The sequence below is a fragment of the Acomys minous genome, assembly GCF_964271855.1.
Source record: "Acomys minous genome assembly, chromosome: 2".
Taxonomy (NCBI): Eukaryota; Metazoa; Chordata; class Mammalia; order Rodentia; family Muridae; genus Acomys; species Acomys minous.
Genome location: NC_140484.1, coordinates 52,920,505 through 52,948,221, shown reverse-complemented (window position 1 = coordinate 52,948,221; position 27,717 = coordinate 52,920,505). Strand labels below are relative to the sequence as shown.

At 51.5% G+C, this 27,717-nt stretch overlaps 2 protein-coding genes across 5 annotated transcripts; both read right to left on the bottom strand.

The window, feature by feature from the left end:
- Nucleotides 1–285: 285 nt before the first annotated feature.
- Nucleotides 286–8,454, bottom strand: SSH3 (slingshot protein phosphatase 3). 4 transcript variants are annotated; one of them, XM_084750327.1, is made up of 14 exons: nucleotides 8,175–8,454; nucleotides 7,686–7,726; nucleotides 6,996–7,227; nucleotides 5,318–5,436; nucleotides 5,171–5,242; nucleotides 4,944–5,009; nucleotides 4,644–4,832; nucleotides 4,470–4,575; nucleotides 4,142–4,270; nucleotides 3,977–4,023; nucleotides 3,270–3,416; nucleotides 2,868–3,068; nucleotides 2,512–2,773; nucleotides 286–1,241 (listed from the first exon to the last, which is right to left on the bottom strand). In XM_084750327.1, exons 1-14 carry the CDS (start codon nucleotides 8,238–8,240, stop codon nucleotides 957–959), a joined length of 1,962 nt encoding a protein of 653 aa, XP_084606453.1. In that variant the 5' UTR covers nucleotides 8,241–8,454; the 3' UTR covers nucleotides 286–956. The 4 variants fall into 4 exon arrangements, with proteins under 4 accessions (XP_084606453.1, XP_084606454.1, XP_084606456.1 ...); XM_084750328.1 differs by having other exon boundaries at nucleotides 7,686–7,723; XM_084750330.1 differs by having other exon boundaries at nucleotides 4,470–4,563; nucleotides 7,686–7,723.
- Nucleotides 8,455–9,755: 1,301 nt separating this feature from the next.
- On the bottom strand, nucleotides 9,756–25,576 carry ANKRD13D (ankyrin repeat domain 13D). The gene is made up of 15 exons (XM_084750363.1): nucleotides 25,351–25,576; nucleotides 24,681–24,816; nucleotides 24,428–24,552; nucleotides 23,679–23,724; nucleotides 23,452–23,595; nucleotides 23,054–23,243; nucleotides 13,143–13,209; nucleotides 12,686–12,767; nucleotides 12,428–12,489; nucleotides 12,202–12,332; nucleotides 10,989–11,146; nucleotides 10,765–10,881; nucleotides 10,519–10,682; nucleotides 10,345–10,436; nucleotides 9,756–10,126 (listed from the first exon to the last, which is right to left on the bottom strand). Exons 1-15 carry the CDS (start codon nucleotides 25,438–25,440, stop codon nucleotides 9,913–9,915), a joined length of 1,818 nt encoding a protein of 605 aa, XP_084606489.1. The 5' UTR covers nucleotides 25,441–25,576; the 3' UTR covers nucleotides 9,756–9,912.
- Between the last annotated feature and the right edge of the window lie 2,141 nt (nucleotides 25,577–27,717).

Genomic DNA, 27,717 nt, shown 5'->3' with positions numbered 1-27,717 from the left:
TACTTCCTCCTAGTGAACTCCCTTTAGCTGCCCCGTACAGGCTTGTTCTCCCTGGACCTGCTGATGGGCTGGGTGGCTAGCATTTACCCAGGCCTTGCCCTAGAGATGAGGATGTAGCACCAGCCACCCCCTCCCTCCCCCAACACACCACTCAACCAAAACAGGTCTGTCACGGGCCACCTGAGAGACCCTGAGAGAAAAGCTGGAGGGGGCAGGAGAGGTTAAGTGTGGTGTGTAAACAGAGAAGGGTCTGACTGAAAGATCGATGGCTTTGTCACAACTGGAAAACACAATATGAAAATGTCTTTTATTTCTCAGTACAAAGCCAGATAGATACTATACGACTATGAAAAACCTGACTGGCCAGAGATCTTCACAAACAAGAAGACTCTCTTTAGCCCAGTGCCCTGTGGCCCAGTGCAGGCCATGGGAGAAGTGGGGCAGCAGCAGGGATTCTGGTCAGTGGGTGGGTAGGTAGGTGGCCTGTGAGCCCCCCTAGAGCCTGTGGGGCTGCAGTCTGAAAGTGCCACCTGCCTTTGTGGCCCTCGGCTCCCTGGTCTAGCTGCCTGTAGGACTGCAGTGGAAGAGGGTGCAAGGGCGCAGGGTGGCACGGCCAGAAGTTGAGAGCCAGGGAGACATGAACTAGAAAACCTGCCCTAAACATTTCTGGTTTTAATTCCATGGCTGCATAAAATGTTAGAGGGTGGGTGGGAAATGAAACAAGGGTGTTGTTACCCTTAAAGGCACCTTGAATGGCTCTGTCTATACCCTATGTAGAAAGCCTTGAGCCCTTGACAGGTGGACATGGGTATGAAAGTGGGCAAGAAGTGACAAGGGTCCAGGGACTTCTGGGAGGGAGCTACAGGGAGTGTGCAGGCCCATAGGTGCAAAGGGTGCTCATCTGAGGAGCTATGACCAATCTCTGTTTAGTGTCTAAAGGGGCATAGTCTAAGTGCTTAGGCCTCGCCCTCCTCTCTGCTGTCATCTACACTGGCCTGCCTCATCACCTTCCGGAGCCTAGGTGTAGAAGGCACAGCAGCCTCCCCCTGCCCTTGTCCCTGCTCCTGGAAGGCCTGGGTCCTGCTGGCCACAAGGGCAGCACTATGAAGGGCAACCACAGACTGGCGAGACTTCAGGGCAGGCCAAGGCCCCTTGCGGACTCGCTGGCCACCTTTGGCTCTTGGAAGCTGAGGGACGGGCTGAAGAGGCTCTTCATCAGAAGACTCATGGGAAGAGAAAACCTGAGTGGGGAAGGAAAAAGAGGCACGGAGCTCAGAGCCAGGAAAGGGGTAGGTACACTTCCCAAGGGAAAAACAGCACCTGGCCCTCGTCCTTGGCCTCACCTGCTTGAGCTTTCTCCTGGCCCCTAGAAGCCTTTTTAGCCGACTGAACTGGCTTTAGCCATGGTATCCTCTACCCCCTCTGTCAGTGTACTTTCAACCAAGTGAGCTATAGCTGAAACCCTGCCAAGTGCCAGTCCCTGAAAAGGGCTCCATGATACCAGGGCCTGGGTACCTCACAGGACACTTGTTTTTGACAATAACCACCATTAATACCACACCTCCTATTCGTCCATACCCAGCACCTAAAATGTTCTGCCTAGCTGGGTGTGGTGGTACACGCCTTTAATTATCCCAGGAGGCAGAGGCAGGCAGATTGCTGTGGGTTCGAGGCCAGCCTGGTCTACAAAGTGAGTCCAGGACAGCGAAGGCTACACCAAGAAACCCTGTCTTTAAAAACCTGAAAAAAGAAAAGAAAAGAGAAGAAAAAGTTCTGCCTGCACCAACTCCTTCTTTTTGGTTAGCCATGTGACCTCATGTCACATGTGGGGCCTGGCTTCCTCAGTCAAGGGCCAGCTTCCTGTCCTAGCTTGTGCCCGACAGCTCTCAGCACACAACATGCTTGTCCGCCTAGTCAGTAGGTGGGCTGTGTGAGCACAGGGCTCCTCCCTGTGCTGCCCTTCGCTGTGTGGCTCCGCAGCTTTAGTAGGGGCTTCAGGAATGGTCTCGCCCCTCACTCTACCTCAGGCCGCTTCTCCAGCCATCAGCTGACAGTGGAGCTCATGGTCTGGGGAGCATGCTCTCTCCAAAGCTGGGAGCCAGGCCCCTTAGGAAGTGAGGCAGTTTGTCAGGCTGGGGCTGGGCTGTCCCTTGTTTCTGGTCAGACCTGCAACTGCTTAGACCCTGGGACCACTGGGTTTTATTTGTTTGTTTTAGGTTTTTCAAGACAGGTTTTCTCACTTTATAGACCAGGCTGGCCTCGAACTCACAGAGATGCTCCTGCCTCTGCTTCCTGAGTGCTGGGACCACTAGTCTGGGGGGAAAGGGAGGAGCCTGAAGGTGGTCCCCATCCTCAAGTACCCAGGACAATCTTGAGTTGCCTTGTGCAGAAAGGTGTGAGGTGGTCAGTGAGGAGGAAGCAAGACAATATCCTCCTGTGAGGGGCCTGCGGCCTCACATCAGCTCCAGCACTTGGCTCCCTTACCCTCTTGTGCAGAGCTCCCCAGCTCACCTCAGGCAGGTCTCCAGCCTCTGGGGCACTCTCTGGCTCCAGGAGACTGATGGAGCGCATGACCCCTCGGAGGTTGATGCGGGGCCGCAGCCCAAGCTCTTCTTTTGGGGTTTCCTGGCTTTTGTCCAGGCCCATAACTATCACCTTCCCACTGCCCCCTGGCTCTGGTGGAAGAGGCGGCAATGGTGTAGAAGCTTCAGGTGCCAGGGACTCCTCTGGGGAGACCACGCCCACTTTCTGCTCCCAGACGTGGCTTTGCCGGCTGTGAGGAGGAGGCTCTGAGTCAGCTTTGAGTGACAAGGCACCCACCCCCCCCAGTATACACATCGCCTTCTCCCTCATCCCCTCCCCTATACCTGGCAGTCAAAATGCCCTGGTAGGTCTGTAGCTGACGCAGGAAGCCGGGATTGGGGCGCACAATGGGCCGGAGCTCCTGCACGTGGATCAGAGCTCGCTCCAGGCCCCAGCCATACTGTTTCATGGCATAGGCCAGCACCGTGGCAGCAGAACGGCTGACACCCATCTTACAGTGGACTAGCACCCGAGTGCCCTGTGCTCTGTGGAGGTGGGAGACGGTCAGTCAGTCAGTCCGTCTCTCTGCAACTGGCAAGGGGCAGGGAAGGGCTCAGGACGCAGCGGTGAGAAGGAAGTGAGGATGGAGGAGCAGGAGGAGAGGAACAGGAGGAGGAGAGGAACAGGAGGAGGGCGCCAGTCCCCACTGCAAGCTGGGGCTTGGCAGAAGCTGGGAGCAACCCAACCTGGCGTCCTCAATGAAGTGATGTGTCTCCTTCCAGTGGGGCAGCAGCTGTGCAGACTCCTCATCCCAGACACGAACATTGTGATAGGTGAAGAGCTCAGGGAAGAAGTTGTCAATCTCTCGGGCCATGTTCAGGATGTGACTTACCCTGTACCAGAGGGCCCAAAGCCAGAGTGATGTGGCAAAGGACCAGGCTCCCTGTCCATCTCTCTTGGTTCTTGGTTCTGAGAGTCAGGGGAATGGTAGCACTTGGACCAGCCATCAGCTGACTACCCTTGGGCACGAGGTTCCCTGATTCTGTGCTTGCAGTCAGCGTTCAAGCTAAAAGCTGAGACTAGGGGGCTCGCAGCAGCAGGCAATCAAGGCTCTAGCAGGTCTCCCAGAAGCCACGGTGGGGGACAGCAGATTCCTTTCAGAAGTGGCAACCATTTCTCTACTAGAAGAAGTAATTTCCTTTTGCCTGAAGAGGTAGCCAGGTAGCCAGGCACCTCTTCAGTTTGGCAAGTGCCCACCACTGCCCCTCATTTCAGCACTACAGTGTGTGCTTGGTAGGGCAGATGGCCTTAGAGCCCAAGTGAGTCCAGTATCCCCATGGGTGGGCTAAAAGCAGAAACAGATGGGGATGACCGAAGGCTCCAGAAACTGGCCAGGCCACCCCATGGGAAGGCTGAGAGAGTGAGTGGCAGTCCTGAGGCTGGGGAACCCTACCTGTTTCTCTGAAGTTCCTCCAGGTTGGCAGCGTTCCACTCAGAGCCCTGCGGGAGCGAGAGTAGGGGAGGAGCACCGGGCTCCCATGGCTTGCCTCCAGCTACAGGGCCTGTCATAGCAGCTGCATTGGTGATCTGGTCCCCACTTCCTACAGCCTGTACTCACCAAGTAGAGGTGGGGGAAGATGCGGGAGGCCCGGTCTTGCTGGGCCATGAGTAGCAGCATGTGGTTGTCGATAAAGTCACGGTACTGCTGAAGCGGGCATCCCAGACGCTGTTCCAGGGCCTGACGGATCTATGGGGGTGGGGGAGAGGCAGAAGGTAGAAGCAGGGCAGGCAAGGGAGGAGGGTCCACGGTGAAGCCTCTGAGGATAGTACCCTGTCCTGTCTACATGGAGCTGAAATCAAGGATTGGGGAATGGCTCAGGGCTGGAGGAAAGGTGACCCAAGGAAAGGTGAGTCTCGGGCCCTCGGCCCAGCCACCCTGCCTATACCTCTTTGGAGGTGACACTGTCCAGGTCACTGGTGTCCAACACCTGCCACAATTCAGCCCGGATCGCCTGCTCCATCTGCTCCTGTTCTGAGGCCCTGGGAATGAGCCTTCAGTAAGAGGTCACTTCACTGTGGTACTGCCTCGTCCCCCTCCCTTCCCCCTCCCCGGCACTGACTGTCCAGGCTCAGCACTAGGTGGTCGAAGGGACTCCAGGTCAGACATGGCCATCCACTCATTGAGGCAACCCTGGTCAGAGTTCAGTCTCTCCTGGTAGTGTGTGGCCCAGGCAAGGGCACTGCCACCAGGTACAAGGCCACTGCCTAGAGCCGCCTCACATGCCCGGTGCAAAACCTGCAGCGTGGCCCTGGGGCAAGAAAGAAGGGCTGAGTCACACAGTCCTTCCTGCTTCCCTCTCCTGGGCCTCGCTGCCCTCTAAGGAGAGGCTGGCCCAGGGCTGGGCTACTGCAGCACTCACCACATGGTCTGGATGGAGACAGGCTTGAAGATTCGGCTCTGACCCCCAGACGTCACACTGAAGCCCCTGCAGGAGGACCCAGGAGGGTGGGGAGGCGGAGGCCCACAGTTAGATGGCTTGCCCGAGATCTTACAGTAAAAGCCAGTTAGGTCCCAGCTCTGGCCCCACTGTTCTTCAGTGCCTGCCTCCCCTTGCTCCTCTTTCCCTCTCCTGTTGCCACCTCTTACCCATCGCCGTCCAGGTACACCTGGGCATCACTCCACACGGGCAAGACCAAGCCCAGGGTGCAGCTGCGGGAGCTGGCAGGGGACAGGAAAGCCATTGTCCCTTAGCACCTCACATCCTTGGCCCAACCCACTTCTCCCTGCTCCTACCTGCTGTCAGGGAAGTCCACCCCAAGAAGGACGGTCTCCTCCTCACTCAGACCCTCTCCTGTGGTCACTACCAGCAGGTAGCGGAGTCGTGGGGGCCTGGCTGCCTCCAGCTGGGCTGCCTGGGAAGATGGAAGAAGCCTTGGATCATGAGGGCTCCTGGATCCTTCACTCCCACGTGGACACATCACATCCTGTGCCTTGCCAGCCCCTGCATCCCTAATTCCCAGACAGATCAGTGGCTACTTGAGAATACAGTGATACTCAACTCTTGCAATTTATGGTCCGACAAACTTTAAAACTCTTAAAGGGGGAGGATAGCATTGATGGAGGCAGCCTCACTTTTGTTTCTGACTAGCAAAGAGGTTGTACTTAAAAAAAAAAAAAAGATTTATTATTTACTTATTTATTACGTATACAGTGTTCTGCCTACATGTACACCTGCATACCAGAAGAGGGCACCAGATCTCATTATAGATGGTTGTGAACCACCATGTGGTTGCTGGGAATTGAACAAGCAATGCTCTTAACCTCTGAGGCATCTCTCCAGCCTGAGGTTTTATCTTTTTAAAAATTATATCATTTGTAAGGATGCTTTGTCTGCATGTATGCCTGTGTACCACATGCATACCTGGTGCCCAGAGAGACCACAGAAGGGTGTTGGCTAATCCTGGGACTGGTGTTGTAGATGGCTGTGAGCGACCATGTGGGTGCTGGCAATTGAGCCATCTCTACAGCCCTACAAGGAGGTTTTTAAAAACCCTGCCACTTAGCCGGGCATCGTGACACATGCCTTTAATCCCAGCAGAGGCAGAGGCATGTGAATCTGTGAGTTCAAGGCCAGCCTGATCTAACAACCTGACACTTGCTGATAATCTGCTTGAGAAACATCTTCCACCACAGGAACATTAAGGAGTTCATCTTTATTATTATTGTTATTTTGTGGTGTTAGGAATTGGAGGTAGGGCCTTGCACATGCTAGGAGGATTCCATTTCATAATGGGCTCTTAACAGCATTCCTGGGGCTAGAGAAAGAGTTTAGTGGTTAAGAGCACTGGCTGGTCTTCCAGACAACCCAGATTCAGTTCCCAGCATCCACATAGCAGGCAGTCCTAACTGTAACTCCAGTTCCGGGGGCTTCTGACCCCCTCACATAGACATACATGCAGGCAAAACACCAATGTACTTTTTTTTTTCAATTGCAGAAAAAATAAATCCCAGCACTTCTGTTCCAACCCCAGCTTTACCAAATCTCACATCTTCTTTTTCATACTTTGCCGCCAACAGCCAAGTGTCTGGCTCCACACACTTTCCAGAGCTGGCGCTTAGGCTCCAGCAGACCCTGGCCCTCTGTGGGTGCTCTGTCTGCCTCGTTGGCACACAGCTACCAAGGTGTGCTTCACAGCCCTGGGAGTATGAGCCCATCTCTGGGCATCTCACTAGCATCAACAGGAGCCTCCTGAGGATTAACTGAAGCCTCCCTCATGTGACCCCCACCTCTTGGCTCAGGTAGAACACCCCACACACACACCTTGTCTTTTCACAGCCCTCCAGAGACAGACATGACCTTGCCTTGCTAAGATGCCTCTAGCTGTAGTGGCAGAGCCCCCTCCAACTGCCTGGGTGCACCCTAATCTCACAGCATTGTTCCGCAACAGACATAAGCTCTAGGGGCCCTTACCAGGCGGATGTCGTCCTGCGGCCTCAGCAGCCCCACCATGAGGTGCAGGTGCTGCTTTTCCACTTGTTTCCAGGGACTCTGGAACCCTTGCCCATTGTCGGCCTGGTCCTCAGCGGGCTGGCCCTCGCCCGAGGCTTCCTCCATTGGCTCCGAGTCGGCCTCAGCTGCATCGTTATTGTCCCCTCCATCCTGAAGTCTCAGGACAGCCCCCCGGAGCACTGCAAAACTCTGCCTGGCAGAGCGGTGGGGAAATGGTGAGTCCCCTGAAAGGCTGGGCTGGAGTGAGGGACAGTTTGCATTTTTAAGCTCAGCACCCAGAGCCAGCCTTGTTTTTCACATTTGGGATGTGTTCCCTTTTTTGGATGGACTCTGAGGCTATAAAATTGCTTAGGGACCTATACATCTTCAGGTCCCATGCTGCCTTTGGTCCTGTGATCACTGGCCCCGAGCCAAGGTCCAGGTAATGAGTGAAAACATCCACTGATTAGGGCCAAGTTAGCCCTGCTGGGTCTTCCATAAACTAGAGGTGGGACGTTGGCCAGCTCAGCCCTCCGCACCTGGCTCCCACCTGAGCGTGAGTTTATCTGACAATACTTCAGTGAGTCCTTGGTCCAAGCCAGACACCTAGAGTCCACAACGGCCACGTAGGCCACAGTCTATACGGAAGCATATGTCCGGAGAAGGACTCACCTTCGCTGGAGCCGGCCTCTGCTTCTGACCACTCGGTCCTGCTGAGAAAGCAGCCGGGGGACAGAGTAAGAGAGCAGCCCCCAGGACAGGAAGCGCCCAAAGCCTCTTCTCCTCTCCCCCTAGGGGAACTCTAAGTGGAACAAAAATCTCTTCCCCCTGCAGCCGCTCCCCTCCACAGGCCCCAGAGAAGTCTCTGGCCTGGCCTAAGTCCAGGCACAGCAGGGCGACAAGGACAGGTGGTTGCCAAGTGTAGGGAGGTATCTGGGTAGATCTGGGCCTCAGTAGACTTGGCCGGGTCTCAGGACTTCGCATCTACCTAGGTCGAGCTCCTGGGAGCCTCAGGACCTCCCAAGTGCCCAAAAACCTAAGACTCAAGGTCCCCCTCCGCCTACTCCCAGCCAGCGTGAGGCCGGCGGCCAGGGCCAGGATGTGCTCTCTCAGGCCCAGCTGGCAGCCAACTGAGAGAGGGTAAAACCAAGCTCAACTCACCGTAGGTCCCACAGGCGTGGAGTGGCCACTAGCCGGCGGCGAGCGACTCACGGTGACCAGCGCCATAAGGCAGGCTCGCGTCACCTGGGCGAGCACCAGGCAAGACCCCTCCCACAGCCCTACGGTCAGTCCCAGCCTTCGCACAACCAGGAAGGAGAGACTGGAGCTACTGAGGCCTGGCACCTCCTCGGGAGCGGCCCTTAAAGGGCCCGACTCACGGGCAGTCCGGCCTCACGGAGCCCGCACCGGGCGGCGGCTGCTCCTCCCCTCCGGTCTTGGTTCAGATAGCCCCGCCCCGTCCACGCTAGAGGCGTGGCCGAGGGCGTGGCGCAGGTGAGGAGTCCAGATCTCGCTTTCTCTCTAGGCTTTGGTCACTAGGTTCCCAGGAGGCGTCCAGCTCTCCTTGCTGCACCCAGTAAGATCTCTTGAGTGAGTAGTTCTGGACTTGTACTGTTTGGTTTACCCTCTGGCTCCTGGGAAGAAGGAGCAAGGATAATAGGTCTCCTAGGGTTTTGTTTTTTTTTTTGGTTTGGTTTGGTTTTGGGTTTTCCAGACAGGGTTTCTCTGTGTAGCCTTGACTGTACTGGACTCGCTTTGTAGACCAGATGGCCTGGAACTCACAGAGCTCCACTTGCCTCTGCCTCCTAAGATCTTGGATTAAAGACATACTTTGCCATGCCCAGAGACAATGGGTTCTTTTCTGTTTGTTTGTTTTCTGAGACAGGGTTTAGAGAAACCCCGTAGTCATGGCTGTCCCAGACTCACTTTGTAGACCAGGCTGGCTTGGGACTCACAGCAATCCACCTGCCTCTGCCTCCCAAATGCTGGGATTAAAGGTGTGCGCCACCATGCCCAGCTAGGGACACTGGGTCTTAAATCTATCATCCCATCCCATGTTCTCCTTTTTTTTTTTCCCCAAGACAGGGTTTCTCTGTGTAGCCTTGGCTATCCTGGACTCGCTTTGTAGACTAGGCTGGCCTCGAACTCACAGCGATCCTCCTGCCTCTGCCTCCTGAGTGCCGCCAAGCCCGGTTTATGTTCTCCTTTCTGCTTGGGCTTCATTCCTCTACTCTGAGGAGATCTGGGAGACCAGCAAGCTTCTGAGGAAATGAGTTTGGGTCTTAGCAATAGTCCCCAAAGTGCGTGGGCATTTCAGGTCCACCCTACTGGTGACCAGGACAGGGCTGAACCCCTTCCCCAGCTACTTCAGAGGGAAGTGACTTCCTTAAAATTTCACTCTGGTAGAAAATATTTGAAACTGGGCAGGAACCTGTGTCTGAGCTGCAGGGATGGGGGTGAGAGCTTTCCCCAGTGGGTCGGATAGGAAGACCCAGGCTTTCCCTCCCTCCCAGCAGGAGCCTGGGCCAGGTTCCGGGAAGAGCAGGCTGGGTGGCAGGCAGAACCTGGGATTGGGGTAGCATCCAGGGAAATCTCAGAAGCTGCAGGAATTGCCTGCCCTGGGAGGGGTGGTCTTATTTTACAGCTGCAGAAGTACAGGATCCAAAGCTAAAGCCGAGGTCACCGTCCTCAACAGTCTCTCATCCCGCTGTCCCCTCCCTGGCCCACGGAGGACAGCAAGCCTACTGCCGATGGTCTCTTTATTTCCACCTTGGTCTCACTGCTAGCCTACCTCCAGGGTCCCAGACCCCAAACTCAACAGCAGACAGTTTATAAATAAATAAATTACAAAAACAGGCAGAAGGAATGACCCTGGAGAGCCTCCCCAGGGCTAGGCAGCTTAGTGCTCGGTGAGCGACAGCCGCAGGATCCGCTGTAAGTCTTCTTCCTCCTGCTGGCCCCTCCGCTCCCGCTCCTCCTGCTCCCTTGAAGACAACTCCAGGGCCAGGCGAAGCTGCTCCTCAAAGCTTGGGGGTGCCGGGGATGGAGGCGTCCTCTGAGGAGACTCTTGACCCCTGGATTCTGTGGACAGCTGTAGGCTTTCCTGAAGGGCCCTTGGGTTGGGTAAGGGTTGAAGGAGAGCAGACCAGTGACGTTTCAAAGGGGCCCAGGGCATGTACTTTTGAGAACAAGGTGTCGGGGCAGAGGCAGATCCTCCTTTGGCCCTTCCTGCTCCTCACAGCGGGCAGCAAGTTGTCCTGTGAAGGCATGGCTTCCTGCCCACCTCCGGCAATCAGCCAAGGACCCACCCCCAGTTCCTGGGGGTACCCACCTCTCCAGCTGAAGCTGCTCTTCGAACACTGTGACTTGGGGAGGAGGGTGAATGCCAGGCCGTGTGTTGGTCAGAGCTTCCCACACCGTCACCTGCAGCAGGCAGAGCCCAGAACGGTCACCGGGGGCCCGGGGGCTAATAGAGACCAGGACCCACCCTCCACTGTCATCCCACCTGCTCGGCCTCTGTGCCTGCCTCAAGTAGGCTCTGCTGAATGGCAAACTGCAGCAGGTCATCATCCTCATCCCGGAGGGGCTCACTGCGTTCCGCACCCAGCACACTGTATCCCTCAGGCACCTCGAACACAGCGGGATCCACCTCACACGGAAAAGGGCTTCCTGGGCAGGGGCAGCAAAGAGGTCGTGTTCAGCCCTGAGGCTGGTCAGTCGCCACCTATGTCTCTTGTAGCTACAGCCATACCTGAAGCAGAACCAGCAGAACCAGGGGTGGGAACCCTCACTGAGCTCACGGGCTCATCGCAGCCGCACAGGTTGCTGAAGGTGATACGCGCATTGAGCACGTGGAAGAGGGGAATCTCTGGGAGAAGAGAGCCATGGTTGAGCTGCTTGCACCCTACGGTAGACCCCAAACCCGAGGAGGGTGTCGTGCCCAAGTCCTGGTGACCCCCTTGGCTGCCCTCTCACCAATCTTGACAGGGAAGCCCGGCGGGAGGCGTAGAGTGATGAAATCCCGAAGCTTGGCAAAGTGAGCATTGCTGATGGCCATCAGATCAATGATGGGTGTCACCTGGTCACCCAAGGACAAGGGGTGCTCTTCACTTAGCCACAGTGTCGCCTTGAACCTGTCCAATTGACAGGGAAGTGGGTCAGGGACCTCTCTGGTGCCTCACCCTTTCTAGCCCCCTGCCTGTGCTGTTCTTCTTCCCGGGTCAGCTCCTACAGACTGCTGCCCCCAGGAGCCCAGCGCTGGCTCTAAAGATGGAGCAGTCTCAGCCCCAGGGCTGTTCTGGTGCTGATGATGGCTTTGTGCCACTCTTTTGATCTGCATGAGGAGGGGTGGGGCCACCCTGCAGGCTTGTCTCGGGGCCTTGTCCATAGTCTGGTCTTTGTCTGAAGCTAGTCAGCACTGTCCACTTGACTGTGCTAGACGGACACGCACGTACGCACGCATGCGCGCGCATACACACACACACACAGACACACACGCATGTACATACAACAGCGCTGTGCTTGAGTGTGGAGGGCAGCCTACGGGTTGGGAACTACTTTGGGCTTTAGTCCATCTCCAACAGTGTCTGAGCAGAGGCACATGAGGCCACACAGCGTGTAGACCTGCTACAAGGCACCATCACCGTGACTACATCCACTGTGGGCATGTACATCAGGTTGACTTTTTGTTTTTCTGGAGAAGAAAACAGACTCCCAGAAGAGAAGATTATCTCCTTGTGGTATAAGACAGTGACCAGCAGAGCTATGGGCCTTCTCACTCTGTCATGCTCTGGTCCCCGGCATATGCTCACTGAGTTGAGCAGAAAAGCAAGGCAGGAATGGTGTGATCCCACTACTTGGGTTGTTCTAAGCTGGAGACTAGCCTGAGCTACGTAAATGAGCTCCAAGCCAGGGCTACACAGTGGGACCCTGTATCAGGAAGCCCAAAACAAACAAGCAGTATCATATTGTGATGATCAACTGAGTATGGCCAACTCCCTGGGCCCAAGGTGCATGCTAGGTTCTCAGACCATGGCTAAGAGAGGCATGGCTCCCACCCTGCGGAACACAGTCCAGAGAGAAGCCTACTAGGCAAGCAGATCCCTCACTGTGACAATCCATTTGCGGCAGGACTCTGCCGGTGCTCAAGGTCCCCTGACGGAATGCCCCACCTGCCCCCAGACCTCACCTCTGTACTTTGCTGGACATCTCGATGGGGCGGCCAATGTTTCTGGACTCCAGGCTGAAGCTGGGGTCAAAGTATTCCTCCGCAGAAATGGCTGTGGGGTTGGTGGGACTGGCCGCCTGCTGCACTGGAGCCTGAGTGAGAACCCAGGGCAGGACTTAGCCCTCAGTATGTACAGGAAGTACCCACCGACCCTGGCTTGTCCCAGCCCTTCCCTAGCCAAGCTCACCCCGCTGTGGGAGGAGTGCTGCTGGGCCATCCCCAGGAAGGACTGGAACGGAGTCTTCCCGGCTGAGAAGTAGTAGGAACCGTGAGGGATCTTTGGGCCACTTCCCAGCCTGCGTTCAGCTGCTTTCTGCCTGGGAGCCTCCCACTGGGTGGGAAAGGGTTCTGGCAAGAAGAGAGGCCTCCCACCCTGCCTGGGGGGTGGAGCCCGGGCACCAGACCACAGGATGACTGGGCGGCAGGCAGTCGCACCTGGGTTTACCTTTGTTCCTTAACTTGTCCTGATCAGAGAGGTGCTCTGTTCTTGTGCGTGTCACCAGCTCCACGTTGGTGGCACTGTACACCTGGGGGTCAGGGGAAGAAACAGGGAATTCAGGGCTCGGAGCCTGTTCCTCACATTCAGGGTCATCGGCCAGGATCCCACAGTAGAGCAGGCGGCAGGGTCTGAACCCCAGGTGTCAGTAACAGGGGCATGACGTTAGCGTGCCAAGAAAAACATAACAGAAAACCACCCATTAGTGCATCTCAGAGCCTAGGGAAGGGTCAGCAGGACTCTGGGCCATAGAAATTCCCTTTGCTTGGTCAGGCTTCTGGGGTGAAAACTATTACATCTCTCCCTGCACCGTGTGAAGACATGAAGGAACTCAGCCCCAAGGTCCCACAAGGCTATCCCCAAGTCCCCAAGTCCCCAAGTCCCCTAGCCTAGTAGCCCCTCCTACCTTGGCCTCATAACCACTAACAGTCTCCATTTTCTCAGACCGCCATCCCCAGATACCACATTTGTTCCTGCAACAGAAAAGACAGGAGTGGTGAGGACCAGTACCCCTTAATATACAACAAAAGCCCCTTTACCCAGCTGGCTCTGACTACCCAACTGCCAGGGTCCCTTCCCACAGTGACAGATGTAGGGGCCTGGACAGCAAGAACGTTTGCACAAGGGCCGAGGACCAGAAAAGCAAGAGTAGTTCTTTTTTGTTTGTTTAAGACAGGGAGCTCAGGCTTGGCCTGCCTCTGCCTCCTAGTGCTGAGATTAAAGGCAAGCACTAGCATGCCTGCCTCTTAATTCTTAATTTTATTAGGTATGATAATGGTGTTAGGGCTCAGCTAAAAACTGTGCATGAATGCAGAAACATTTTTCATTGAGATAAGATGTCTGGGATAGCTGGGTTGTGGTGGCACAAACCTTTAATCCCAGCAATAGAAGGCAGAGGCAGGCAGATCTCTGTGAGTTTGAGGCCAGCCGGGTCTACAAAACAAGTCCTGGACAGCCAAAGCTACATAGAGAACCCCTGTCTTGAAAGACCAGAAAAGAAAGAAAAAAAGATGTCTGGGATGATTCTGTTGTCTTATTTATTTTTCATTGTTGTTTGAGAGTCTATCTATGGAAACCAGGCTGGTCTTGAACTCACAGAGATCCCTCTGCCTCTGGCTCCCAAGTGTGTACACATACTCACAGAAATATAAGAAGAAATAAATCTAAATAGGTATCTATAACAAGTCAGGAGATGATTCTTTTTCTCTTCATCATCATCTACCCAGAGAGAAAAGTGCAGGGCTGAATGGTTTTGCTGTAGTCTACCAAACATTTAAAGAATTAGTATCGGGTATTTACCAGCTCTTCTACAAAATGAATAATGAGGTAATACTTTTCAACCCATGCTTTGCCTCATATCAAAACCAGACAGAGACCATGAAAAGGAAACTGCGAATTCTAGGTGTCTCTCAGCAGCATTGTGCCTGCCTGGTTGGTGTTCGTGGAAACCCTGGGTTTATTTGTTTATTTTTTTTTTCCTTTTCCTCAAGACAGGGTGTCTCTGTGTAGCCTTGGCTGTCCAAAAACCAGGCTGGCCTTGAACTCAGAGATTCAGTTGCCTCTGCCTCCCAAGTCCTGGGATTAAAAGACGTGTGCCCATGCCAGCATGTTTCCCTTTTAATCCCAGGTGTGGGATATGGGCCTGCTTCAGAGCGACTATGGTTTGCCTCGTGCTCTGGCAGAGGCATGGTTTTGCCAGCTGCAGATAGTTTCTGCTATTGTGTGACACTTGGGATACTGAGGCTTTTCAGAGGGTCTATAAATGCTAGGGACCAGAGAGAAGGGGTGTAGATATAAGGTTATTGTGCAGTTCAGATGCTGATTTCTGTAACCCCCATATCTGGTTGCAATCCTTGTTCTGAGAATCTCCTGTCTCAATGTTGTGTAAACACTACTCCTCAATTGTTCCTTGATATGCCAATAAATCAGCTTACAGCTGAGCAGGGGAGAGAATAGGGCTGGACTTCCTGACAGCCAGGAGAGGAGGAGAGAGAGGAGGACATAGGGGATTCAGCCATAGGAGAGGTCCAGGTGACATCAAGAGAGGAGCTGGAGCAGAGAAGACAGGAGGGATGTATGTTGGGGAGGAAACCAGATTAGCATAGAGGGCTAAAGAACAGAGTAATAACTGCTCAGTTCTTGTGCTGTGAAGCTTGTTAAAATAAAGAGTCTCAATTATTTGTGTGATAGCCAGGTTAAAAGAGAAACTAAGAGGCTGGAGAGACCCGTTCAGCTGTTAAGAGTACTGTCTGCTCTTCCAGAGGCCCTGAGTTCAATTCCCAGCAACCACATGGTAGCTCACAACCATCTGTCTATACTGGGTTCTGATGTCCTCTTCTGCCATCAGGTGTACATACAGATAGAACACTCATATACATAAAAATAAATAAATCTGGGGCTGGAGAGATGGCTCAGTGGTTAAGAGTGCCACCTGCTCTTCCAGAGGTCCTGAGTTGAATTCCCAGTAACCACATGGTGGCTCACAACCATCTATACTGTGATCTGATGCCCTATTCTGGCATGCAGGTATACATATAAACAGAACACTGTATACATAATAAATACATCTTTTTTAAAAATAAATAAAATAAAACAAAATAAATAAATCTTTTTTTTTTTTTTGAGATAGGATTTCTCTGTGTAGCCTTGGCTGTCCTGGACTCACTTTGTAGACCAGGCTGGCTCACAGCAATCCACCTGCCTCTGCCTCCTGAGTGCTGGGATTAAAGGCATGTACCACCATAGCCTGTCTTAAATAAATCTTAAGAAAAGAAGAGAAACAAACACAATTCTTATAAAAACAACTTAAACAAAGGGGTGGGCTGTTGGTTGTTTGTTGTTTGTTATTTGTTAAGTAGTCCTGTGCAAAGAAGAAACACCAAGAATAAGAATAATAAAAAGAGCCGGGCATGGTGGCGCACGCCTTTAATCCCAGCACTCAGGAGGCAGAGGCAGGCGGATCGCTGTGAGTTCGAGGCCAGCCTGGTCTACAAAGTGAGTCCAGGATGGTCAAGGCTACACAGGGAAACCCTGTCTCAAAAAAAAAAAAAAAAAAAAAAAGAATAATAAAAAGAAGAAGTCCAGGACAGCCAGGCCTGTTACACAAAGAAACCCTGTCTTGAAAAACCTAAAATAATAATAATAATAATAATAATAATAATAATAATAATAATAATAATAATAGAAATAATTAGCTGGGCGTGGTGTTGCATGCCTTTAGTCCCAGCGATGAGAGGCAGAGGCAGGTGGACGGCTGTGAGTTCGAGGCCAGCCTGGTTTATAAAGCAAGTCTAGGACAGCCAAGGCTACACAGAGAGACCCTGTCTCGAAAAACCAAAAAATAAAAAATAAAAGAAAGAATTGGATATCCTGATTCCCCCAAGGAGCAGGAAGGAGTCTGACAGTAACATCCCCCCTTTTCTGACAGTAACATCGCCCCCTTTCTTCTCTATCCTTTTCTCTCATATCTAGTGTTAGGGAGCTGAAAGGGAAGAGGGAAAAGGGTAGAGAAAGGTGAAAGAAAAAGGAACCCATAAAGAAGTCAACATTCTATTACAGAGAGAGAAAGAAAAAGAAGCAAGAGAGATAAACAGGCTGACCATAGACCAATATTTCTTTTAAATACATAGACAAAATCCTCTGAAAACTATTAGCCAACAAAACCTGACAACAGACAGAAAGAACTCTATACTACAATCAAGTAACATCATCCCAGAAATGCAAGGTTGGTTCAATATCAAAAAAATCATATGATGTAATAAATCATATGAACTAGCCGGGCACGGTGGCTCATGCCTTTAATCCCAGCACTTGAAGGCAGGTGGATTGCTGTGAGTTCGAGGCCAGCCTGGTCTACAATGTGAGTCCAGGACAGCCAAGGCTACACAGAGAAACCCTGTCTTGAAAAACCAAAAAAAAAAAAAAAAAAAAAAAAGAATGTCCTCCCTCTACCATAGGTCCATACATATGAAAATGCTTGGTCATCAGGGAGTGGCACTTTTAAAAAAATGATTATGTATACAATGTTCTGCCTGCATGTGTGCCTGCCCACCAGAAGAGGGCACCAGATCTCATTATAGATGGTTGTGAACCACCTTGTGGTTGCTGGGAATTGAACTCAGGACCTCTGGCAAGAGCTTAACCTCTGATGCATGTCTCCAGCCCAGGGAGTGGCACTACTGAGAAAGGATTAGTAGGTGTGGCCTTGTTGGAGGACGTGTGTCACTGGAGTGGACTTTAGGTCCTGTCCGTCTGCTTGCAGATCAGGATATAGCTCTCAGCAACTGATCGAGTGTCATGCTATGGCTATGTTCCTCCCTGCCATGATGATAATGGACTAAACCTGTAAGCAAGCACCCAATTAAATGCTCTTTTTTTTTTTTTTTTTTTTTTTTTTTTTTTTTTGCAGTAGTCAGGTGTCTCTTCATAGTGACAGAACACTGACTGAGACAAGATCAAACCCAGGGTCTTGCACATACTAAGTATACATTTATTACTGAAATATAACCTTCACCCTCTTATTTTTTTTTTTTTGAGACAGGGTTTCTCTGTGTAGCCTTGGCTGTCCTGGACTCGCTTTGTAGCCCAGGCTGGCCTTGAACTCACAGCGATCCACCTGCCTCTGCCTCCCGAGTGCCGGGATTAAAGGCGTGCGCCACCACCTCCTGGCTAACCCTCACCCTCAAAAGAATACTTAAAAAACAACAACAAAACAAAACACATGGTGATACCAACGAAACACTGAACAAATCCAACTCTTCATTAAAAAAAAAAAAGCCTCAACAAATAAGAAATAGAAGCAAACATCTTCACTTGATAAGAACCTCATCAGTATTAGGTAATGATGAGAGTGAATATTTTTTCCTGAGGCTCCTGCCACTTCTAATTAACACTGTACTGGAAGTCCCAGCTGGAAAACCTAAGCAAGCAAAAGAAATAAAGACATCTATATTGAAAAGGAACAAGATGCCAGGCAACGGTGGCACATGCTTTTAATCCCAGCACTTGGGAGGCAGAGGCAGGTGGATTGTTGTAAGTTCAAGGCCAGCCTGGTCTACAAAGCAAGTCTAGGACATCCAAGGCTACACAGAGAGACCCTGTCTTGGAAAAATAAATAAATAAATAAATAAATAAATAAATAAATAAAAATAAATTTAAAAAAAGAAAGAAAAGGAACAAGGCAAGCTGTATTTATAGATATGACTTTATATAGTAAAAATATTGGGTCTAGAGAGGTGGCTCAGTGGTGAGAGCACTTCTGGCTCTACTGCAGGGCAAGAATTTGGACCCTGGTGCCCATATCAGGCAGCTCCATATGGCTATTACCCCAGCTCCAGGGACTCTGACACCCCCTTGTGGCCTTTCCAGGCAGTGCACACACATGGTGCATATACATATATGCAAGCAAGCACTCACAAATAAAATCTTACTTTTAAATATAAAGGAGTTTGCTAAATATCTAGTTGAAATGAGGAGTACAGCAATGTTCCAGAATATGCGGCCAATGTAGACATATATATATATATATATATATATATATATATATATATATATATATATATATATATATATAAATTTTTTAAAAAATATTTTACTTATTTATTATATATACACACCAGAAGAGGGCGCCAGATCTCATTATAGATGGTTGTGAGCCACCATGTGGTTGCTGGAAATTGAACTCAGGACCTCTGGAAGAGCAGACAGTGCTCTTAACCTCTGAGCCATCTCTCCAGCCCTAGACTTATATTTTTATATTCACAATGAACAAATCTAAATTTTAAAAAAGGAGTGGTCGGAGAGATGGTTTAGTGGTTAAGAGCCCAGATTTCTCTTTTAGAGGACCAGGGTTCTATTTCCAACACATACATGGTGATTCCAAGGGATCCAATGCCCTCTTCCTACCTTCATGGGTACGAGGCAAACACGTGGTACACACACACATACATATGCAAGCAAAATGCTTTCACATAAATCATACAAATCTAATTTTTAAAAATTAATGGAATAAGGTGGACGTGGTGGCGCACGCCCTTAATCCCAGCACTCGGGAGGCAGAGGCAGGTGGATCTCTGTGAATTTGAGGCTAGCCTGGTCTACAGAGTGAGCTCCAGGATATCTATAGCTAGATAGTGAGAGGCCCTGTATCAAACAAAGAAACAAACAAACAAAAGCAGAGCTGACAAAACGGCTCACTGGGTAAAAGTACCTGCTGCCACCAAGCCTGAGCTCAATCCCCAGGAGCCGCATGATAGAAGGAGGGAACCAACAAATCCCAAAGAAATCCTCTGATTTTCATACATGCAACATTGAATACATGTGTGCATCTCTCTCTCTCTCTCACACACACACACACACACACACACACACACACACTCTTACAATACACTTACACAATCACACACGTGCACTTAAACACACACACATATACACAAAATAGATAAGTAAATGTATATTTTTAAGAAAGGATAACAGCGCTTGGAGGCAGAGGCAGGTGGGTCTCTGTGGATTTGAGGCCAGCCTGGTCTACAAGGTGAGTTTAAGGCCAGAGGAGTTAAAAACATCTCTCTTAAACAAATAGCAACAAAACAAAGCAAAAACAAAAAAGAAGGAAAATGAACAGATGGCTTACAGAAATGGAAACAATTGTAAATCATATGATCACTTTCTTTTTTTTTTAAGATTTATTTATTTGTGCATTTGTGTATATAAGTGCTCTATTTGCACGTATGATCACATGACAGAAGAGAGCACCAGACAGAAGAGAACATAAGATCTCATTACAAGCGATTGTAAGTCACCATGTAGTTGCTGGGAATTAAACTCAGGACCTCTGGATGAGCACCAGTGCTTTTAACCGCTGAGCCATCTCCCCAGTCCATGATCAATTTTTTAGAGTTAGAGTATATAAAGAAGCCAGGTATGGTGGCCATGCTTGTAACCCCAGCACTTAGGAAACCGAGACTAGAGGATTGCAACAAGTTTGAGGTCATCTTGGAATTAAGAGTAAGATTCTGCTGGTGTGGTGGCGCACACCTTTAACCCCAGCACTCGGGAGGCAGAGGCAGGCGGATCTACGTGAGGCCAGCCTGGTCTACACAGTGAGCCCAGGACAGCCAAGGCAACACAGAGAAACCCTGTCTCAAAAACAAAAACAACAACAACAATAACAACAACAACAAAAGAGTAAGATTCTAAACTGGGCATTGTGTGCAAACCTTTAATCCCAGCACTCAGGGAGGCAGAGGCAGGAGGATCTCTGTGAGTTCGAGGCCAACATGGTCTACGAAGCAAGTCCAGGACACTCAAGGGCTACACAGAGAAACGCTATCTCGAAAAACCAAAAACCAAACCAAAATAACAATAAAAAGGGAATAAACCGGGTGTGGTGGCGCACGCCTCTAATCCCAGCACTTGGGAGGCAGAGGCAGGCGGATCGCTGTGAGTTCAAGGCCAGCCTGGTCTACAAAGTGAGTCCAGGACAGCCATGGCTAACACAAGAGACCCTGTCTCAAAAAACAAAACAAAACAAAAAACAAAAAACCAACCAAGAATTCACCAGGCAGTGGTGGCACACACCTTTAATCCTAGCACTTGGGAGGCAGAGGCAGGCCAATCTCTGAGTGTGAGGCCAGCCTAGTCTATAGAGTGAGTTCCAGGACAGCCAGGGCTACACCAAGAAGTCCTGTCTCGAAAAACCAAAACAAAATACAAAAAAAAAAAAAAAAAAAAAAAAAAAAGAATCCAATAAGAAAGAGAGGATTCCAGGGGCTGGAGAGATGACTCAGTTTAAGAGCAGTGGCTGCTCTCCCAGAGGTCCTGAGTTCAAATCCCAGAAACCACATGGTAGCTCATGACCATCTATAATAAGATCTGGTGCCCTCTTCTGGCAAGCAATCATACATGCAGGCAGAACACTGTGTAATAAATAAAATCTTTTAAAGAGAGATGCTGGGGGTAGTGGCACCCACCTTTAATCCCAGGACTCGGGAAACAGAGAGAGAGAGAGAGAAAACAAACCTGACAAACATAGTCACTAAAGGGTTGAAATAGTCATTTGCCAAAAGATAAAAATGAATAAAATGATCCAATTTTCTTTTTCTTTTTAAATATGTATTTATTTATTATTATATAGACAGTGTTCCACCTGCATGTGCACCTGAAGGCCAGAAGAGGGCACCAGGTTTCATTACAGATGGTTGTGAACCACCACGTGGTTGCTGGGAATTGAACTCAAGGCATTTGGAAACCTAGGCTGTGCTCTTAACCACTGAACTATCTCTCCAGCCCAAATGATCCAATTTTCACATAAAAAAAAAAATGTTCAGCAACATTAGTCACTAGAGAAATGCCAATCAAAACTGCAGTGAGAGCCGGGCGTGGTGGCGTAGCCTTTAATCCCAGCACTCGGGAGGCAGAGGCAGGCGGATCGCTGTGAGTTCGAGGCCAGCCTGGTCTACAAAGTGAGTCCAGGACAGCCAAGGCTACACAGAGAAACCCTGTCTCAAAAAAACAAAAAACAACAAACAAAACAAAACTGTAATGAGGGAGCTGGAGAGATGGCTCAGAGGTTAAGAGCACTGGCTGCTCTTCTACAGGTCCTGAGTTCAATTCCCAGCAACCACATGGTGGCTCACAACCATCTATAATGAGATCTGGTGCCTTCTTCTGGCGTACAAACATACATGCAGGCAGAACACTGCAAACATAATAAATAAAAAATCTTAAAAAAAAAAAACAAAAAAAACTAAAACAGCCATGAGGTGTGACATCCAATCCATAAGCCTAGCTGGAATGCAGAGACCAAAGAACGACCAATAAGGCGCACTGGTGAGAATGTGGAGAAACCGGGACCATCATAGCCTGCCGGCAGCAGCCCTTTGGTAAACAGTCTGGCGTGTCATCAAACAAAACATATTGAGTTGTTATATAACCCACGAGTTCCTCTCAAAGGCTAGGGATGTATCTAGGAGCAATGAAAACACATGCTCGCCCAGAATTTATATATAAGTGTACAGTGTGATTATTCCTAAAGGGCAAACGGCAGAAACAACCCAAACGTCTATTGATGGAATTATATCAATCAACCAGTCAATCAATCAGGGCTGGAGAGATGGTCCAGTGGTAAAAAGTACTAGCTGGCCTGGCGTGGTGGCACACATCTGTAAACTCAGGGAGGCAGAGGCAGGAGGATCTCTGTGAGTTTGAGGCCAGCCTAGTCTACAAAGGGAGTCCAGGACAGCGAAGGTTACATAGAAAAACCCTGTCTGGAAAAACAAAAACCAAACCCAAAAGGCAAAAACACTGACTGTTCTTCCAGAAGTCCTGAGTTCAATTCCCAGCAACCACATAGTGGCTCACAACCATTTATAATGAGATCTGGTGTCCTCTTCTGACATGCGGGTATACATATAGATAGAGGACTCTTTTTGTTTGTTTTGTTTTTTTTTGTTGTTGTTGTTGTTTTTCAAGACAGGTTTCTCTGTGTAGCCTTGGCTGTCCTTGACTCACTTTGTAGACCAGGTTGGCCTCGAACTTGCAGAGATCTATCTGCCTCTGCCTCTGGGTGCTGGGATCAAAGGCGTGTGCCACCACGCCTAGTTAATGGTAGGTTCTTACACTGGGTTCAGCCATAGTAATAAATGAAGAGTTACATACTACGGTTACAGTTTGGATGAACTTTGAGAACATCATAATGTGAATGAAATCAACACAGAAAAAGCACCATATTTCAAATTCCATTCAAGTGCAAATTCCAAATAGAGAGATTGACAGCAACAGCAAATAGATTAGTGGACAGTGAGGGCTGCTTGGGACAATTGTGGTGATGGCATATATTTGTTAATAAAAGCCATAGCGGGCTGGAGAGATGGCTCAGAGGTTAAGAGCACCTTCTGTTCTTTATAAGGTCCCAAGTTCAATTCCCAGCAACCACATGGTGGCTTACAACCACCTGTTATGAGATTGGGTGCCTTCTTGTGGTGGGCAGGCACACGTGTGGTCAGAATACTGTATAAATAATAAATAAATCTTAAAAAAAAAAGCCATAGTAATGCCTGCACCCCAACCTAAGCAGCCTCTAGTGACGTGGGATCAGGCACACCTAGGTGTCAGCAGCCTCAAAGTTAGCTCTGCTGTTACTGACCCTGGTTTACACTGAGCATGATGACACGCCTATAATCCCACTGCTCAGGATTTGAGCCAGGAGGAGCTCTGGTTCAAGGCTAGCCTAGGCTACAAAATGAGACTCTTTTTAAAAATGTGGGTTTTCCTATCACTCCTCCATCCCCACCCGTGGTGTGCCAGGCCCCGACTGACCTCTCAAAGGCCACATTGCGCGTGTCCAGGTGGGTAGACACGATAGGAGAGGTGAGGCGGCTGGCAACGTGCTCTTCGCTGGGCCGCATGGCAGCCAGCAGTGCCTCTGGTTCATGCAGCGCGGGGCCTAACGTCTCTGTGTGCACCACCTGCCGGTCATGGTCCACTTCCATCACCAAGGCTCCTGCCTCTGTCAGCCGGAAGGCGAACATGTCAGTGGCAGGCGCTACCTACCAGTGAGCTATCCTCAGCCCGTCACTGCTAACTGGATACACCCTGAGCCCCTGGATGCCCCCTGCACCCTCGGCTTCCGTCTCCACTTTCAGAAACCACAGAGATACAAGGGTATGCCCTCACAAGTCACTGGGGAGTCCCGTAGCAAGAACCCCAGAGCTCACCCTGACCCCTGAAGATGAAGCTCCTCCGGCCACGCTGCCAGGTCATGTGCTCAAAGCCCAAGAGACTAGTGTCCACCCGCAGGCTCTCACCCCGCTTCCACACGCGGTACACATCGCTTGGGCACATCTTGGATACAAGCGGCACTGCAAGGAGTCTCAAAGTCATTGGCAGTCTCCCCCAAATGGCCCACTACAAGGCTTCAGCCCGCCGATGGGTCCCCACTCACCCCAGCTGGTGAACTCCCATTTCATTTCCACGTAGAAGTCAGGGGCCTAAAGAAAGGACCAGAGCTGCCCGTTAGGGCCTGCAGCAGCCTGGTGCCACAGCCTAGCAGGCCTTGGGGCTCACATTTCACCACTACTCTTTGGGTACCCACAAACTGTGATGCACTGATGTGGCCCAGCTAGACTCCCACTCCAAACAAACCATGCCAAGGAGAGGGCCCAAGTAGGCTCCAACATGGGCTCTACATAAAGAGGCTATGAGCACTGGGGGCCTGGAGCCAGTCCCAACATGGCCCACGGCCCACAGTGGGGGCCTCCAAGGGCCTCTGCTCTGTGTCTCTGAGTCCTGATCAGGCCTTCCCTGACGTGAGGAAGCACAAGTGTGCCCTGTCCTTTGCATGCCTAGGACGGAGGACACAGAAGTAGGCATTTCAGGCGCAGGCCATTTGAACTCAGTTACCCTTCTGGAAATGTAGGTCCTCTAGAAGGCCCAAGGCCTACCATTCTGCCCAAGAGAGTTCTGGCACCAGAGACCCTTAGTGCTGGCCAATGTCTTCCTTCCAAAAGACCCAGTCTCCTCTGCATGGGGCTGGGATCCTCTGTTTCTTACATGACCCTTGGCAGAGGTCAAGGCATAGATGGTGGGAAAGCATATTGCACAGCGCAGATACCCTTTGAAAGCCAGGCCCATCACAGGGTCCAGGGTGGCCCCTGTACTGATACCACACTTCTTTACCACACCCGACCATACCTGCCGGAGTTTGTTGAGCAGTTCTGGAATGCCAGCCAGCCTCTGTGTGGCCCTCTGGAAGTCCCGATACTGGAGTACCAACTGTACCATCTCGGGGTCTCCAGTGCTGACTGCCTCCTGCAGGACTGGGGAGACACGTGACTGCTGGGGGAGCCCCCTCTTAGTGACCCCAGGCTCGACTACTCATTCTCCTCCAACAACCTGCATGCTAGCTCGTCTCAAGGGAAGACCCTGCGCCCTGGGTAGTAAGTACCTGCCCAGCCCTGGTGGCTCTCTCTGCCCACGTTGGCATTATGTCGAAGGAGGACTCTCACAGACTCCAAGTTCCCCAAGGACACGGCCAGCTCGAGAGGGGTCCGCCCTCGGGGATCCTCCTGTTCAATGTCATGCTGAGGGAGATGGGACACTCAACACAAGGCAAGAGAGAGCTGAAGCAAGACCGTCATTGGATTGAAAAGGGCTGGCGTTGCTATGCGAAACCAGGTCAGTGAGAAGAGAGGGTGGCCTACGTGGACTGAAGGGTGTCAGGGTAAAGGGGACAGTGAGAGCCAGTGCCTTCTGCTGCCCATAGGGTTGGGGGCCCGGTGTCAGTCTGGAGAGGCAGATTCGGGTGAGGGATGTCAAGAGTTTGTATCGGTTTGAGGACCGAGAACAAGGTTCTTGTCCTCAATCTAGCTCAGAGGTGATGAGGGTGAATCCCGAGCTTAATGCAATACGAAGTGGGCAGAGAGCAGAGCAAGGCCCAGCGCAGGGAGATGCAGCTAAATAAATGCTCATGCTTGAGAGCGGATGACCTGGGCTTCGGATAGGGCTGGACCTAGGAAGTCAGGATGCGGCTGCGGAGCACAGCAGGGGCAGGTGGGCTGCAGGGTGGATTCCACACCTCGGCACGGGGACCAACCAGATTCCCAGCGGGGCCTCACCTGGTTGCTGTGCAGTGCGGCCTCCAGTTCGCGGTGCCGGTTCGCCCAGACTAGCCGGTGCAGCGGGAAGGTGGGGCCCAGGCCGGCCATGCTGGGCCTCAGCGCCGCATCCCGAGTAAACGGCCCAGCCCTTCTTGGCCTACGCCTGGTACGACCACCCCGCGCCTCCGCTCCGAGCCAGACCTCAGCTGCACCCGGCGCAGCCCCGCGGACCCCTGACAGGAGCCGCGGCAGCAAGAGCGAGGGCGTCAGGGAGGGCGGGGCAGGGGCCCGGGGGGCGGGGCTACACGGGGCTAGGGCGTGGCGTCGGGCTCCGCGCCCCCTCGCCTCCCGCAGCCATGGCAACCACTGCAGGTCTGTGTGCTGGGGGCGGGTGGAGTGTGTAGGGGGTGCTGTCCAGTCTCCGGGGCAACCACACGCGCCCCGGGAACAGCCGGAACCTCGTTGCGAAGCCACCAGGGTCGGTAGGGGGCGTTCTGGAGGGCGGGGTCTGGCCGTAGCCGCACCCGCCTGCAGGGGGCGCTCCGGGAAGGGAGCGGGGAGGCGCAGTGGCGCGGAGATTGGGCCTAGGCACCTGCAATGGGCCCTGGCCTGGTGCTCTTACAGACCATCGCCCACAACGTGTCCTTCCACTCAGCCCACTCCCGTGGGAAGTCTTTACCTCATCCCTGCCAGGCAAGGTGCTTGGTTTCTGGAGATGGGTACCCAGCAGCAACCCCTAAAGCTGACCTGTCAAAGCCTCTTCCCTCTGCCTGGCCCTGATTCCCGGAAGACATCACACCATGAGTGGGGAGTCCTCAAGCATCAGTGGAATCAGGGAACAGGAATACTAGGGTTGGGGATGCGAGCCTAGCCAATAACATACATATGTCAGCTTTCCTGGTGGGAGACTGGTCATAGTGCACACTGCCACCACATGGGCCCCTTTTGCAGAGGCTGCATTTTGCTGTCAACAGGGAAGGAAGGAGAGTTTCGAAACAAGGCCAGCACTTCCACCCACACCGGATCTAGGGCTCAGGCAGTCAGCTTAGTTCCGGCCCTTGGTTCTCTTAGTCTTACCATGGAGTCTCTCTCTGATGCTGGTCTTGATGGGTGGTGAGGTCGTAAACCAGACTTTCCAAACCTGGAACTGATCTATTTATCTATTTTTAAACGTTACACTTAATTAACTACCCATTCAAACTTGCATGTGGGTGCCCATGAATGTGGAGGTCAAAAGACAACTTTAAAAAAAATTAATTTATTCAGATTACATCTCAATTGTTATCCCATCCACTGTATCCTCCTGTTCCTCCCTCCCTCCCACTTTTACCCTATTCCCCTCCTCTATGTCTGTGACCGAGGGGGACCTCCTCTCCGACTATATGACCATAGCCTATCAAGTCTCATCTTGGGAGCCTGCTTATCCTTCCTCTGAGTGCTACCAGGCCTCCCCACCAAGGGGATGTGGTCAAATATGGGGCACCAGAGTTCGTGTCAGAGTCAAAAGACAACTTTTAAGAGTTGGTTCTCTCCCACCCTTGAGCTTGGGTTGTCAGGTTTGGCAGCAAATGCCTTTATTGGTTGAGCCATCTTGTTGGCCCTGTCTCCCTATCTGTAAGAGTTAGTGTGATGGAGGAAGGCCATTAGCTTGAGGCTCCCTTCTTGCCCTAAGATGTCCTCATCTCTTCATCTCTGTAGCCTGATTGCCACCGTTGCCCCGTTTCTCCCTGTGATCAGGCGGCTCACAGCTGGCTGGGATCTAGGCTACCCACCTTGTATGGCATGGTTGGGTCATCCGTGATGTCTGGACTTTGGAAGCTCAAAGGCTTCTGAAGGTCCCCGAGCACTACAATTAGGTTCTGTTGGCTGCTACTTTCCTCTGACTGTCCCATCCTCACATCCTCTCCACCCTGAACCTGGAAGGTTGAGCATTGCTCCACCAGCCCTTACTTTTCTGACAGTGACCCTCTTTTCCGTAGGGGCCTCTCCTGGCTGACATCTTGTCTGTTCCCACTCTCCCGCTGCTAACCTGATACCACCTCCAGAACACCAGTGGTCTTAGGTATTCCATGCTGCTCCATTAGGGTGTCAGAAGCCAAACCCAAATGCCTTCCCTTCTTTCTCCCAGGCCAGCAGTGCCCTGGGCTGTCTCACCTTTTTTTTGTTGTTTTTGTCTTCTGAGACAGGGTCTCACTAAGTAGTTGTATCTGTTCTGGGACCCTCTCCTTAGAGCAGGCTAGCCACCACACCCAACTCTACCTCATCTCTTGGCTAACAACATAGCCTCCCTCATATGCTCCATGTTTGACTCCCCACTCCTCAACTCTTAAGTGTGGCCTGGCCTGGTACACTGCTCAGCCATTTTCTCCCCTCTGGCCTCTTTCA

What these genes read in the sequence shown, in the direction of transcription:
- SSH3 (XM_084750327.1), bottom strand. Translation starts at nt 8,240, where the DNA reads ATGGCGCTGGTCACCGTGAGTCGCTCGCCGCCGGCTAGTGGCCACTCC. An exon ending in GTGGACTTCCCTGACAGCAG is followed by an intron (nt 5,243 to 5,317) that starts GTAGGAGCAGGG and finishes GTCCCCTGCCAG; the next exon opens with CTCCCGCAGCTGCACCCTGG. An exon ending in AGGCTGGAGACCTGCCTGAG is followed by an intron (nt 1,242 to 2,511) that starts GTGAGCTGGGGA and finishes TTCCCCACTCAG; the next exon opens with GTTTTCTCTTCCCATGAGTC.
- ANKRD13D (XM_084750363.1), bottom strand. Translation starts at nt 25,440, where the DNA reads ATGGCCGGCCTGGGCCCCACCTTCCCGCTGCACCGGCTAGTCTGGGCG. An exon ending in ATGGGAGTTCACCAGCTGGG is followed by an intron (nt 23,596 to 23,678) that starts GTGAGTGGGGAC and finishes GACTCCTTGCAG; the next exon opens with TGCCGCTTGTATCCAAGATG. An exon ending in GAGCAGCTTCAGCTGGAGAG is followed by an intron (nt 10,127 to 10,344) that starts GTGGGTACCCCC and finishes ACCCAACCCAAG; the next exon opens with GGCCCTTCAGGAAAGCCTAC.